Source organism: Pinus tabuliformis, chromosome 8, assembly GCF_031772625.1.
Source record: "Pinus tabuliformis cultivar Carrire ecotype Pingquan chromosome 8, CPIR1, whole genome shotgun sequence".
NCBI lineage: Eukaryota > Viridiplantae > Streptophyta > Pinopsida > Pinales > Pinaceae > Pinus > Pinus tabuliformis.
The window spans coordinates 1,981,802,494-1,981,818,313 of NC_142294.1; the positions used below are offsets into that span (position 1 = coordinate 1,981,802,494).

The window sequence follows — 15,820 nt, forward strand, 5'->3', positions numbered from 1 at the left end:
TTCATGTTATCGTTCAAACATGTCAAAAAAAAAAATGAAGAAGAAGGGAGCAAAATATTGTTTATCTTGCTTCTCTCCTCTCAATGATAGATGCCGAAATAACATATGATTTTATAGCACTCCTAATTGCATGTTTTTCCTTCTACCTAATCTACCTACCTTCACCGATGTTGAAATAAAAAATATTAATTCTATGTTCAAATAAAAAAAGTTAATTCTAAAACTTGTAATACATTCTCCAAACATGCACTACTCGTTTATGAAAACTAACAATAATTATTTGTACTTGTTTAGATATGCCAAAATACAATCAAACTGTAGCCAAAAACAAGCGGTGGCATCTTCTTTATGCACAACAAAAGGATAGAATAAATGCACGACGTCGACTACTTTATGAAAACCACAACAACCCTACTACTTCCTCTACATCCCTTCCCACCTCAAATGCTCTCCCAACTATACAAACCAACCCATCTCACATTCATCAAATCCAATATAACCCTCCCCTTAATGAAGAACACCGTCGCTTTCGAGAAAGGATTGATGGAATTTCTACCTTGCATGTTTGCACAATATGCAAGGAATCATACCCAGGAATGAAAACAAAGCTTTTCCACGGTAGACTCTCTTGTTTTTGTTGTGCATCATCTAAATCTACCAATCGTTTTTCTGAACTGAACAACATGGACCCTGGAGAACAACCCTATGTCCTTCACCAGTTAACACAGGTTGAAGAAATGCTCATTGCACGTGTCAACCCCATTCTACAAGTCACTCATTCCCGTGGTGGTCAATACAAATATAGTGGCCATACAATTAGCTTCCCTCAAGACATCACCACTATTGCCAAATACTTACCCCGAATGCTCTCTGACTTAGACATCCTCATTGTGAAAAGGCAAAATCCATCTGAAAAGGCTTACGAATTCTTCGTTTGCAAATCACGTGTCCTTGTAGCCCTTGAATACAAAATAAAAAATGACCCTTACTACCGTGATGTTCAATTCAATTCATCTGCAATTTCTGCACTACCAGATCACCCTACAGACATTTCTTCTCTTCTCCATAATGTAACCACCTCCTCTTTTGAACCCCATCAAACCACTACTGATTCTACTTATGATACTGATGTCATGCTACCTCCATTAGAAATCCAACCCTCTTCTTTCATTCCAGTACTCCCAAATTCATGTACTGAGCTTGAGCACATTTGTAACTATTTTCACTTGACCCATTCAAATTCAACAAGCTCTATCGATTGGCCTCCAATATCTTTAACTGCTATAAATGAATACAACACCATCGACCTCTTTGCCATGGCATTCCCCACACTCTTCCCTACAGGCATTGCAATGATCATGCAACCAAGACTTACAAAAGTTGAGATGCATGAATATGCTTTACACTTGCTGCACTACCATGATAACTGATTTGGCCAACACCCAAGATTCCGCTACTATCTTTATAACATTCTAATGCGCCACCGTAGCCAAGCAACTGCTAGTGTTTTCGTGAAGAAGTACATTGAGAACAACTTGCCAACAACGGTTTCAGACCTACGCCAGTGTCTTCATGACTCTCCAGATTCAAGATTGCCAGAGCAAATAATGTGGTTCGGTTCAGCCCTACGAGGAACACGGTCTTTCTGGAACAAACAACGATCTGAGCTGACTGACATGATCATGCAAATAGGAAGCCCAACATTCTTTTTCACTCTCAGCGCAGCTGATACTAAATGGCATGACTTGCACACGATCATGCCCACCAGTGTTCCTTCCAATTCAGTCAACCACTTCCAATGGAAAATTCAAAACATAATTAAAAACCCACATCTAACAGCCCAATATATGCATTGCAGATTTACAATTTTCCTTGAAGAAATCCTGCAAAAAGGCCTCCATGCAGTCGACTACTGGTGCAGGTATTATTTAATATCCATTTCCCTCTACATTAATTTTATACATTGCATATATATGTATTAACCAAATGTAACCTTCATATTATATTCAGATACGAATGGCAACATAGAGGATCCGCACACATTCATGGCTTCCTCTGGCTACAAAATGCACCAAACATGGACACACTTGACTGGGACAATGCATTAGAAGTTGCTAATGCACAGAAATATTTCAACCACTACGTAACTGCCTGGAATCCACGTCAGGCAGAACACCAAAATATTCCGCTTCACCAATCAACAATTCATAACCCATGTCTTCTTAACACAGCATCAATATTCGCGTCCAACCAGTCTGAAGACTATATAGACCTCGTCAACTACGTCCAACGTCATATGAAGTGTCATGAATCTTCTTGTCTTCGCAAGAAAGACAATGTACTTAGCTGCCGATATGGAGTACCGTGGGAGTTGAAGTCCACTTCTTCACTTTTCATTGATGATAAAGGTCATAAAACCTACGTCCCTGCTCGCAATGATGAAAGATTGAATATTCACAATGTCGATCTACTCTCTATTTGGAGAGCAAATGTTGATTTCCAACCAGTCCTTTCTCGCCATGCTGTGTTGAAATATATTTCAAAGTATGCAGCAAAAGCAGAAACAAGATCTGAGAGCTACTGTCAAATGCTATCACGGCTATCACAAAGTGCCATTCCAGAAGCACCTACTGTTGCTGTCATCCGAAAACTCCTTACAGAAACCATTGCAGATAGAGACATTGGTGCACAAGAAATATGCCATATGTTACAAAAGCTACCTCTCTCTCTCTGCAGCCGTACATTTCGTTCTTTGAATGTCAACAAGGCTGTTTTCAAACGTGTTTCACAAGATACTGAGAATCCCGGTTCGACACCAAACTTTATCCTTGCATATATGAACAGGCCTGTCTCATTAGAATCACTGCCCCTCCTTGAAGTTGCACGCTCGTGGTCATATTCTGCCCAGCGGAGAAAAAACCAATGGAAACACATATTCCCTCCAATGATTGTACATGTCTTGCCCCGTTACAATGTCATTCCTTCCTCTGATGATCCTTCTTATGCCACCTTTTGCTGGAGTGAATTACTATTGTATTTCCCCTTCCGAACACTCCCCGATGATATTGGTTCAACTGATGCAGAAATTATTGCACACTGGGAACAAAAAAAGGGTACATATACACCATGGCATGTCCATCGAGAAATTGAGAACCCACAAACCCCACCTACTGAAGATCAAACTAGCCTGCACACCCCTCCTGATTCCATGCAGATGAATGAATGGCAAATCCTCTCTCAGCTGCACCCAGGTTACAATATTGCAATTGATGACCTCGACATGATTGGCTACTGCGACTTCGATGTCAACCACAATTGGTCACAAAATACTATCCCTCCCCCCTTGCAAGAAACTGCCATAAATTTCATTGAATTCAACCGCTCAACCATTCAAAACCAACATCATTCTTTTTCCAACCTTCCCCATGATCACACATTATCTCCTACCCAAAACATAGCTTTTACCACTATTTTTTCACACTTCAAAACCCCTTCGCCAAAACCCCCATGCAAAATCATCATACAAGGAACAGCTGGCACAGGAAAATCCCATTTGATTAAATGCCTGCACCAAGCATTTGTGGAAAACTCACCAGCAAACAAAAACCCTTTGTTGTTACTTGCACCAACCGGCGTTGCAGCTTTCAACATAAATGCCCTCACAATTCACTCTGCCCTTCGTATCCCTATCCAAACAATGCATCCTCTTGAAGGCCAACCACTCCTACAACTGCAAGAGCAACTCCATCATGTAGAATACATTCTCATTGATGAAATGAGCTTCATTGGTCCAAAAATGCTTTCTCGCATTGACGATCGTCTAAGAGAGGCATTCCCTCTTCACCGAAATGCACCATTTGGTAATCGCTCAATTATCCTTGTCGGAGATTTAGGCCAGCTACCACCTGTAAAAGACATTTCCTTATACGCTGGGACATCACGTGGCACTGCACTTTGGCGAAGCTTCGACATATTCATAACACTTTCAACTATTTTCCGTCAACAAGGAGCTAGCCCGTCCCAGGTTTCTTTTCGGCAAATACTTACAAATCTCAGGAATGGAATAGCTACACTTGAAGAATGGAAACACCTAATGTCAAGAACAAGTTCGTCTCTTACACATGAAGAGAAACGCACATTTGAAGAATCCATGCACCTATATGCAACAAACAACTCAGTTGTCTTGCATAATAAGAAAATGCTTAAAAAATTGAACATCCCAGTAGCGCTTTGCTCTGTAAAACAACAAAGGCAGAAAACTCCTACTACAACAGAAGATGAGCATCTACCTGCAAAAGTGCTCTTATGCAATGAACAAAAAGTTATGCTCACCAGCAACTTATGGGTACATGCAGGCCTCGTCAATGGCGCACTTGGGAAGGTCATCTCAATATTTTATTCAATTGGCTCAAAGCCCCTAGAATTACCATCCTTCGTGGTTGTCAACTTTAGACAATACAAAGGAACACTATGGGACATTTCACACCCAACATATGTACCCATTTCTCCCATCACAAGGGGTACATGCCATCAGATACCACTTCAAATGGCATGGGCTTTAACGATACACAAGTCACAAGGAATGACATTAGACAAAGCAACAGTAGACATCGGCACCAAAGAACGCCAAGGGCTAACATTCACTGCAATTTCAAGAGTGCGGTCATTGGCAGACATACACATCAATCCAGCATTCCCATTCTCACGCATTGCACAAATGCACAAGAATCCATATCTTAAGCATAGATAGCAAGAGGAATCATTGCTCGCATCAAAATCTATTCAAGATAATACACTTTAGCCAATCGTACAACCTGTCTTCCAGAATTACCCACATGGTAAACACCACTCACTACATAACCAAATTTCACATACATTTGCTTGCTATTACATTTACCTTCATATGATTTTATACTCGTTTGGAATCGTTTATTTTATTTTAAATATTCAAACAAAATTGTCAAACATATCCATTGTCACTTACAATGTTTCCTTTTTGGATGGCAACAGGTATGGATACAGGCTACCTACGAATGTTGTATGAGTGTTGCCAAGAAATTCAGCAACAAGAACTTACATTACAAGATATGCAGACAAGGATCTTGCCCCAACAATCATTGCCTCTTTACCGTTTGCGCCCAACCATTGAGTTGTTAAAGAAAATAAGAAAAATACTTAAGATAACAATTCACATCCATGAAAGGGATGCACACAGGAAAATGCGACATCAATTGCAGGAACAACTTGCACAATTTGGCACCACAATAAACACTAATTGGTGTTGTCGATGCCATGGCCCATCATGCATATATCATTAGCTGCTCATTGTCAATTACATCTATATGTGATATAATGCTTTTATTGTACATATGTTTAGAAGCCAACAAATACTTTCATTGTAAATATGTTTAGTTATAACCTACCAAACAAATCTCTATGTATAGACCATATGTTAAAGTGAAATGCAACGGTCATGCTCCTAATGTTCAGTTCACTCATCAATGGTGTTTTCCCCCATTGAAAAAGTTTCACTTGCTTTAATACAACTTTCATGCCTTCAAAGACATGTTCTTGGTGCTCTATTAAAGGTTTTATATGGTATTGGTACCCCTCTGCTTATTGTCATGCTTTCCTGTAAAATGTCTTTTTGATCTTTTCTATGTTCTGCAGACTTACCTAATAATTGCTTCCATTTACTACTAGAACAATGGTACTATATGAAGCTAAAGCTGAGCTACTCTGTTTCCAAGTCAAAAACAACACTATTTTTATCTTTTCATGACTTGTACAAGAAGTGCATTGTTCTGTTTCCAAGTCAAAAATCAACATTATTTTTATCTTTCCATTACCTCTACAAGAAAGTGCACTTTTGCTTATTGTCATGCTTCTTGTTCTTTTCAATGTTCTGCAGACTCACCTGAAAGCTAAAGCTGAACCACTGTTTTTAAGTCATAAAGCACAACTCTTTCCTTTTAATTCCTTCTGGGCAAGTAAGTTGTGATGCTGGATTGATCAACCTCTGTGAAACTTCATGCCTCCTAGATAGCACTGTTGGGCAAACTCCATGCTCTGAAACTCCTATTAAAACTGACTATAGAGAAGGAAAATGGTGTGGGAATTTGAAGAAAATGTTGCTTGATGCTGATTCAGAAATTTCACCTCATTCTTTAGGCTCCTCAAATCAATTACCTGCACCTCTTTGCTACTATCAGACTACAGAAATATGAGAATTATGGCCAACATAGATGCAGGGAAACCACTTTTGCATATAGGATTCTTTACTATACAAACAATAACTATAAAAATGGGGAGGTTCACCAGGCCACTACTACAATGAAGTAAATGGAACATAAGCAACAAAGAAGCATGACTATTACTTCTACTGCAACTGCATGTGCATTGAATGATTAGCATATAAACATTATATGTAGACAAATTTCCTGGCTGCCTGCTCAGTCTGAAAATCCCAATTCAGTGGGGATGCAGATCTCAGTCGAAAAAAACAAAATATAAATCAGGCCCCAGGGCAGAACCTTGATGCATCCCGGGGCACTGTGTACATTATCTGTATCTTCATATAGGTACAAAGGATTGCATTTACACCATTTTCAAATTGTTTTATATTTTAGAACCGGTGCCATCTGAGAAATGGACCAAGCTAAGTATCATGATGTACATTTTGTATAACTACCACACATTTGGTGTGGGACTAGCTCTCTTTCCCAAGGGTAATAATCAAATTGTAAATCTCTCCTTCCAGAAAGTTTAAAGACCTGGTTGCCCTTGTGTTGCACACAGATAGGGCACTCCTCAGATAATTTAATTACCTGCACCAACAAAATTCACAGAAATGGTAGCCTGAATCAATTATATATGTTCTTTCATAAATATATTGATTTAATAATGCAAATGAGTTCTTGGTTTATCTCACTTTTGGCACACATTTCAAACAAAATAAGTGGCTACACGCTAATTGCTTTGGCTCCACAACAGCATCTGCACATAGATTTATGGGTAGAAGTTTCAGATTTTGTTGTCTGTTGTTAGAATACAGATAAATCATTGAAATAACAATGTAAAAAAATGAATATTCTAAGTACCCAGGCATATAGAACAAGTAAGTTCCTTATCGATAACAGATGTTGATGATGCTTGTGTTAAAGCTTTGGAAATAGTGGGCATGTTCCCCACTGTTTTCTCTGAAGTATATAATACCATTTTAATACCATTGGATCCATTAAGATTTGAAAATGGACTCTCTGGAAGGTTATGTCCATAGCTGTTGCAAGGAAAAAAACTCACTGATCATTACCTTTTTATAATAATCACCAAAACAAAACAAAGTAGCTTCTATTCAACTACTTCCAGGAACCCATTATTGACAGCTTGTTTTCTAAGTAAAATCTTTGTCATGTTCTTTATTTTATAGAACTGCAGACTGTGGATGATGGTCTCTACCTTTCTTGATCGTCATTGTCCTTCTTAGGCTCATCTTCGTTATTCTCCAGTACCTCAAGCAGGTACCCAAAATGATCGGTTGAAGGAAAATTGTTGAAATTACTACGAGGAGAAGGAGATGACCTACCTTATTGGACCAAGAGGTAATTGAAAATGTCCATGGAATTAGATGAATTGATTGAGGATGAATCTGGAGCAAACTTTGGGAGTTGTGACATCCAAACTCATCTATCACTTGCAATGCTTGGAGTTGATGATGATTTGGTATCAAACAGTAGTCCAGATCAAAGTGTAGATCTTGTACATGAGAGCAGAACCTTGGAAGATTATTTCTATGGACGTTATAGCCGTTCAACAAGCTTTGATTGATTTAAATCTACTTCTCTGAGCTTCATAATTTTTCTTACTCCTTGCTTCTGTAAAAGCTTCAATATTTTATATTTGGTGTATTACTGTGAGCCAATGTCACTACTTAGCTGTGTTCAATTTCAATCACTCTGCATATTGGCTGAAGCTGTGTCTGAAGTTGAGTGGAGTCCATGTAAAGTCCCTTGCCAATTCCTTGTATAAATGTGAAAGCCATTAGTGGTCACTCATTTTAGTGACCCACTGGATCTACTTGGAGCAAACTTTTAGAGAACAAGAACATGATAATAACAAACCTAGGGGCAAAACCTTTTGCTCTGCGAATTCCAGTTGGGGCAAAGGACTACTATCAGGGACCTGTTAGAATAAGCATCATTAATGTTGTACATACATCATTAACCAATTGTATGTATGTCCTGCCTAGTGTCTTTCAATGAAATGCATTAGGGTTTGTAGAAATAAGTAGGTAAATCAATTCAAATCTCAAAGATAAGCATATTTTAAAAATTATGTTTTCTTGGGGTACTTAATAAATATAGTTAAAGTCCATAAGCACTTTATTAAGGCATTGCAGCACACCTCAGTAACTAATTTAATCATTTGCACATTTCTTGTCTTTTGGTGAGCGCGTTGGGACTTTTACAAAAGTTGTCATGTTTTTTCGAACACAGAAAGGATCAAAGAACTAGATGTATCTGCTGTGTTTCTTTGCTTGTTTAAAACTTTTGAACAATTGATATCGTTCAACGTTTATGTGAATTAATTAAAGTCTGGCCAATTTTAGCTGAAGAATCCATTGCTGTAGCATTTCTTTTTGCATTTTGGTCAGGCGAAGCAGTAAACCTTGGTGCATATTTAGCTATAATGGCCCTAGTGTCTTTTAACTCCTGAACTTATATTTTATGCGACAATCGAAGAACTTGTAGCTTGTTAATTGAAAAGAAAAACTTATTGTTGGATGATAGAGCTTGACATTATTCTTGTGGTTGATCTCTATCGGATGAGTCTATGATTACACTCCATTGGCTGACATTGGAATGATGGCCATCTTAATTACACTTCATTGGCTCACTGAAGAGTAGAATATGTAAACAACTTAATAGTGATTATTGATGAGAGGATGAGATTTACCATTTTGTTCTTTATGTTATCTGCAAAACATAAAACACATATAGTTGAATAGCAGATATTGATTGTGAACCAAAACAAGTTCTAACTGATCTAATAAAATTGAAACTTGAATAGCTACTGTAAACGCATGTGATAACAAACACTACTTATGAGAACAATAGTGTTTGACAATAGAATTCTAATTAACAACTTTGTATTTTCTTTGGATTAATACAATTGTGTCTCTTCTTGTGGTCACTCGTTTTAGTGACCCACTGGTGCTCACTAGAGCTGAAAATTTTCTTGTCCTTGCCTTTGGAGCAATTGTATGTATGTGGAAGGAAAAGCAATTATGATATCGCTATTGATTTGCCAGACCATTGTTATGTACTTTTTCAGGTCTGAAGATGTGTAACTTGTGGTTTAGCTTGGTACATTCTCTTGTATACCAGTTTACTTTGAATTTGTCAATATCATAAGTCCAGTAGCGATTTAAGTGTATGTCTGCATGGCAGAACTGCATTGGGCATGAACTTTTCTAAAAAATTATGTTGTATTTAAAGAAATATGATGTCCAGATAGCATAGAACTCCAAACATTAAATCTCTTTGCTCCTTGTAGGCTTGAACCAATATCTCTTTCACAGAAATTCAACAACTCTAATTTAATAATCCTATCGGCTTCTCTTTGTACCTTTTGGGACAATTGCTAATTTTACTTCAATCATATAAATTAAATAGTTGGTAAATATTCAAAAATATCAATTTATAATAAACATAAAAATACTTAGCTCATGATATATCCGACATTGTTAAAATTAAAAAACTTATAAAACTAAATTATAATTTTATTTTAAATTATTAATAATAATTATAAAAAAAATTACTATACTAATTAAACATATATACATTTAAAGACTTTGTAACAAAAATTTTAAGTAAAAAAATTCATTCTCACTTTAAAAAAAATAACTAAAAAATTTTATTCTCACTTTACCATAAAAATAAAATAAAAGTAATTTATTAACTTTATTATAATATTATAAATCAATATCATAATTTATACCACATCCGAAAAACCATAACTCAGAAAACAGTTTTTACACTTTAAGTACTTTAAAAAATAGCGAACAGTAATTTTCCAGAACACAGACATATAATTGTTTTCACTAAAACTTAATAGACATCCGAACAGGGAAATGGAGGAAATCAATAGGGGGGCTGCTCCTTTGCGTTTCGTTCTCCTCTACTCCCCATCTTCCGAATGATCAAGCCCCCTCGCAGTTGCGCAACAACGGCACTATCCATACACTGGTGGAGCTCAGCCGCTGCAGCTCATTGTACATATTAGTATTAAGTTTTTTAGTCAGGTCACTACCTTATTCCAGTTCCCCTTATTTTTTATCTCAGATTTTGAAATAGAGTTCCAGTTTCAGAAATAGAATTCCAGTTTCAGCTTGATGTTCTGCACACCAACTATTACTTGATCCCACATGCCTCTGTTTACCTACATTTCATTTACAGTGCGGTTCCTATTAAATTCTACTGATTTTTACAGTGATTGTAGCTGAGTATCAACGTTGTGGTTCCTTTGTCTAGCAGGAAATATATAAACACGGTCTGATTATTGCACGATTTACTTACAATGTGATAATGTCTGAAAGTTTAACATGGTCATATGTGCAATATCTAACTTCTCTTGAAACGTGAACCATCATGAACACTGTGAAGGCATTAGCATGAATGTTAAGGTCTTGTACAATTCTCCTCCATCAAAGCTCTTCTTTTCTCTCTTTGTAAGCTTGCTACCTGATGAATCACTTAGGAAAACAGAACACAATATTGTTCCAGACTTGCTAACTGATGAATAACCTAGGAAAACAGAGCTTGGTCCCTGATGAATCACCTAGGAAAACAGAACACAGTATTGTTTCAGACTTGATTCACCAAGGAAGCTGTTAATCTCTCTTGCCTATGTACACTGTACTTGGATACCAGGAACTAGAACCTCAATCACATAGACGTTCAGTCTTCAAGTAAATCAGCATGTGATTATGATATGTTCCCTGCAAGCTCTGTCAATATAGATCCCTGATTTCCTATTGCAACGGCAGAAGATGCCTCCACAAGCCTAGTTGAAGCCTCAGTTATTGAAAAATATATAAAACTTCCACGGGGCCGAACTTGCCCACACAATTTAAATTCCAAAAGCCATATTGCACCATACATCAAAGTTGTGGCTGAATATTAATTTTTTTTTAAATAATATTAGAAAATCAAAACTCATTTTTAGACAATTTACTTTATGGATCAGAATTGGAAAGATAATAAACCAATGAAATGTAAATTGCAATTCATTGAATATAGTGTTTCAAAATAATTGAATGTTCACTTTGACCATAGTTATAAGTAGATATTACACACTAACATAAATATGTTTGACCAATTGAAAATATAAAAATATTGCCATTGTAAGGATAATGGCAAGATTGGAAATTATTTGTTTATTAATTTCAAAAACTAAAATGTACAAGAACTTTGGTCACTTGATGTAGAGGCATCATTCCTTATTGCATTTGTATCAATAAGCAATTTGGATATGCTTCGTCTCAATCTTTTAGAAGCAACTGCATTTGCCTCGAAATCCTCTTTGATACTCTCCAACATCCTTACCACAACTCTCATAGTTGGTCTTTCTTCTAGTGAATGTTTTGAACAAAGCAAACCAACATGTAGCAAATCTAGTAGACATTTATATACTTTGTTCTCATTAATTTCATCTCCACACACCTCACTAAAAAGGCTACTTTCAATTACCTCATTCACATTGTTTGGGTATGCAAAGTTCACCCAATTGTGCAAGTTTAAGTCTCCCACAAACATGTGACTGGTTGGTTGTTTTCTGGTGAGCATTTCCAATAACATAATTCCATAGCTATAAACATCTCCCTGGGTGGAAACTGTTCCACTCAATCCATACTCTACAGTAAAATAAACATTCATTAAATTTTACTCAATCAATCAATATAAATATTGTTAATGAGAGAATAAAAATGAAAATGTTGTTTAATAAAGACATACCTGGGGCAATGTAGCCAATGGATCCTCTTAAAGAGAGTGATGAAGCATGTGAATTTGTAGAGCTTTCACCAATCAACCTTGCAATACCAAAATCTGTGACATGGCCTAACATATTTTCATCCAAAAGTACATTGCTAGGCTTTATATCACAATGTACTACTTGCACAAAACAATCATGATGAAGATATTCCATTGCATGGGCCACATCTATGGCAATGTCTAATAGTGTTTTCAACTCCAGTTCACACACATCCTCACCATTGTTGTCATCTCTTTTAGGATACAAATGCTTCTCTAAGCTTCCATTAGATACAAACTTGAACACTAAAGCTTTGAAATGGAGGTTGGAACATGAGGTTATGATTTTGACTAGATTTCGATGTTGAACCTTCTGGAAGACACTGCATTCTGCTTTAAAACTCTTCTCACTCTGGTCATTTTGCAATTGTAAAACCTTCACAGGAACAGGTGTGCCATCATTCAAAATTCCTTTATACACTGACCCAAAGCTCCCTGTTCCCAACAAGTTGGCTTTGTCAAATCCATTAGTCGCTATGTGAAGCTCTTGATATGAGATCCTTGGATGCTCTACCTTTTGGAAAATAGATCTTGAAACATGAATGTTTTGTATATGCATATTCCCTCTCCATAGGAATCTTAAAAGAAAACAACAGAGTATAAAAGCGGTAGCTCCACCCACTGTCAATAGCACTCTTTTGACAATTGTAGAATGACCTTGACCTTTTGGTGTCGGACAAGGATATAATTGGAATATTTTTGGTCCACAGAGGTTGGCATTTCCATTTAAGGACATGGAAATTGATTCATTTGCAAAAATTCCCCCTGTTGGAATTTCCCCAGCAAGCTTGTTGAAAGATAAATTTAAATATTGAAGCATTTTCAACTTGTTGAGAGTAATAGGTATTGTCCCAGATAAAAGGTTGGAAGAGAGATCTAGGCTCATAAGGCTTTGCAAATTTTCAAGTGAATCTGGAATAGAACCTTGGAAGGAATTCCGAGATAAATTCAACGAAATTACTTCAACACAACTACCAAGTGTAGATGGAATGACTCCACTCAAGTGATTAGTAGAGATATCTATAGCTTGAGCCATTGAAATTTTACCAATCTCCATGGGCAAGGAGCCTTCTAATAAATTCCAAGACAAATTCAAATAGAAATTTAAATTGTGAAGCTTACCAATCTCACGTGGTATGTTTCCAATGAGTTTATTGTGTGACAAGTCAAGCAATTCCAAATTTGTACAGTTTCCTAAGTTGGAAGGTATGCTCCCTGATAATTGGTTGTGATGGAGGTGGAGAAATCTTAATTGTTTAAGGGGTGCAAGGGAATTGGGAATCTTTCCAGAGAGTATGTTTCCACTGATGTCCAAGAGACCAAGTCGTTGTAAATTTTCAAAGTCATCAGGGATGTCTCCTTGTAATTTGTTGTTTCCTAAATATAATCTTTCTAAATTTTTAAGTTTTCTTAAAGATGGAATGCTACCATTTAATGAATTTCCAGATAAATTTAGATAGGTTAGGCTCGTAAGATCGCCTATACGTGGAGGGATGTTCCCTTCTATCAAGTTGTTTGCTAGTGTTAAGTAAGACAAATTGGTAGAAAGTTTTCCTATGGCAAGCGGTAAGACACCAGCAAGTTTATTGTCTCTCAAGTTTAGGAGTTTTAGGTGGGAACAATTGGTAAGGGCTATAAGAAAAGGCATGGTTGTAGCACTGCCACTGTCAAGTTGATTAGAATGCAAATATAATTTTTCAAGGAGGGATAGCTTACCTAATGTTGTTGGGACACTCCCACTCAACATGTTATTGTTTAGGGCTAGAATCCTGAGTTTTGAACAATTTCCAATGGAATTTGATATCTTTCCACTAAGTTGATTTCCCCATAAATAAAGGCTACTCAAATTAACTAGATTGTACAAAGAAATGGGAATGGTCCCTGATAATTCATTTTCATAGAGGAAAAGGTTTCGGAGACTAGTGAGTTGGCCCAATTCTTGTGGAATACTACCAATGAATTTGTTTTGGGAAATATCCAAGTAACCCAAAAAGGAGATATTTGACAGAAATTTCGGAATGTACCCTGAACATTCACAATAACACAAGTAAGACCATTTTTCTAAAATAATCGACACCCAGAAATTTCAAAAGGAGGACGAAAAGTACCTGTGAGAATGTTTGCTCTTAAGTCAATGAGGTGCAGATGTGTGAGGGAACCCAGCTGATGGGGAATACTTCCAATCAGATTGTTGAAGGAGAGTGCCAAGTGAGCCAAATTTGTGCAATTGCCGAGATCACTCGGAATGTTTCCCTCCAATTGATTGTTGTGCAACCGGAGCTCCCTCAAACGGAAAAGGCGTCCCAGTTGACGTGGGATATAACCATGGAGGGAATTATGTCCAAGATCAAGTGATTGGAGATTAATGAGAAGGCCCAATTCTTCAGGAATGCTTCCTGCGAAAGCAATCAAAGCTTTTAAGATATTTGATAAAAAGGGAGATAATTTTTTGCAATCTGTAAAATAATCAAAACTGAAAGGTATGCAAAGGAAGAAGATTCATACCTGTGAGAATGTTGCCTCCTAAGTAAATGAGCTCCAGAAATGTTAGGCAACCCAGCTCATGGGGAATACTTCCAGTCAGATTGTTGTAGGTGAGCGCCAAGTGAGCCAAATTTGTACAATTGCCGAGATCACTCGGAATGTTTCCCTCCAATTGATTGTTTTCTAAAGCGAGCATCTTCAAACGAAAGAGGCGTCCCAACTGAGTTGGGATATAACCGTGTAGCGCATTGCCAGAAAGATCAAGCGTATGGAGAAAGGACAAATTGCCGAGGTAAGGAGAGATGGTGCCCTGCAGTTCCATGTCAAGGAGGTGGAGAGAGACGACTCTGTCGATGTGACGGCGGCTGCAGGTGACGCCGGGCCAGTTGCAGAAGGGGAGTGCGAGACTCCAGTTGGCCATGGAAGCATGAGGATCACTGCTTATTTTGTTTTTGAAAGCTAAGAGAGACTGTCGATCGTCATGAAATGAATGCGGAGAGGAGGAGACGAAGAAAGAAAAAATAAAGAGTAAAAAACTGATATGAAAAGGAAAAGAGTACAAAACTGATATGAAAGGCATGGTAGTGGAAATGGAAATGCAGAGGAGAAATTGGAATGTTGGAGAGACGGAGAAGTGAATGGCAAAGGTTGGTATGAATATGAAGGATGGTCACGAGTATTTATAAAGGGAGAGAGTGGGTGAAAAGCTGGGTCGTGTAATTTTTCGTCCTATCGTCAACCAGCGAAAGTGCGCGGATCGGAAAGTTTGGGCGTTGTGAAGATGAGGCGTAATTTTTGGAGATCAACATTCGGGTGAGGTGAGGTAGCTGAGTTGAGTCATTGCGCAGAGGAAAATAGAATTGATCGACATTCGGTTGAGGTGATGTATTTCAAATCGATTTTATATTTAATAATTATTTGTGAAGCAATTATTGAAAGAGCGAGAAAAGGCTGGAGTGGGACCGAAAATTTGGGCGGAGGAGGTGGTGTCGTCGTTATGAATTGACGTCGAAGTCCAAAAAGTTTCACCGAAAGTTATTTTCTTTATTTTTTATTATTTTCTCATTTTTAATAATAAAATTATTTATTAAAAAAATTAAATTCAAAATTAATAAATATCATTGAATTTGAAAATTTTACATTATATTATTTTTAAATAATAATATATTATAAACAATTATGTTGATATGGGATATGCATGTTTATTTTAGAATATGGTTTCTAAAATTTTAATTTAATTATCA

The 15,820-nt window shown here is 37.1% G+C and overlaps 2 protein-coding genes across 2 annotated transcripts; one reads left to right on the forward strand and one right to left on the reverse strand.

The window, feature by feature from the left end:
- Positions 1-2,077: 2,077 nt before the first annotated feature.
- On the forward strand, positions 2,078-4,750 carry LOC149244390 (uncharacterized). The gene has a single exon (XM_089371530.1). The coding sequence runs from the start codon at positions 2,078-2,080 to the stop codon at positions 4,748-4,750; it is 2,673 nt and encodes an 890-aa protein (XP_089227656.1).
- A 6,521-nt stretch (positions 4,751-11,271) lies between these two features.
- Positions 11,272-15,235, reverse strand: LOC149244391 (uncharacterized). The gene is made up of 4 exons (XM_089374839.1): positions 14,598-15,235; positions 14,201-14,488; positions 12,015-14,117; positions 11,272-11,914 (listed from the first exon to the last, which is right to left on the reverse strand). Exons 1-4 carry the CDS (start codon positions 15,154-15,156, stop codon positions 11,454-11,456), a joined length of 3,411 nt encoding a protein of 1,136 aa, XP_089230965.1. The 5' UTR covers positions 15,157-15,235; the 3' UTR covers positions 11,272-11,453.
- Between the last annotated feature and the right edge of the window lie 585 nt (positions 15,236-15,820).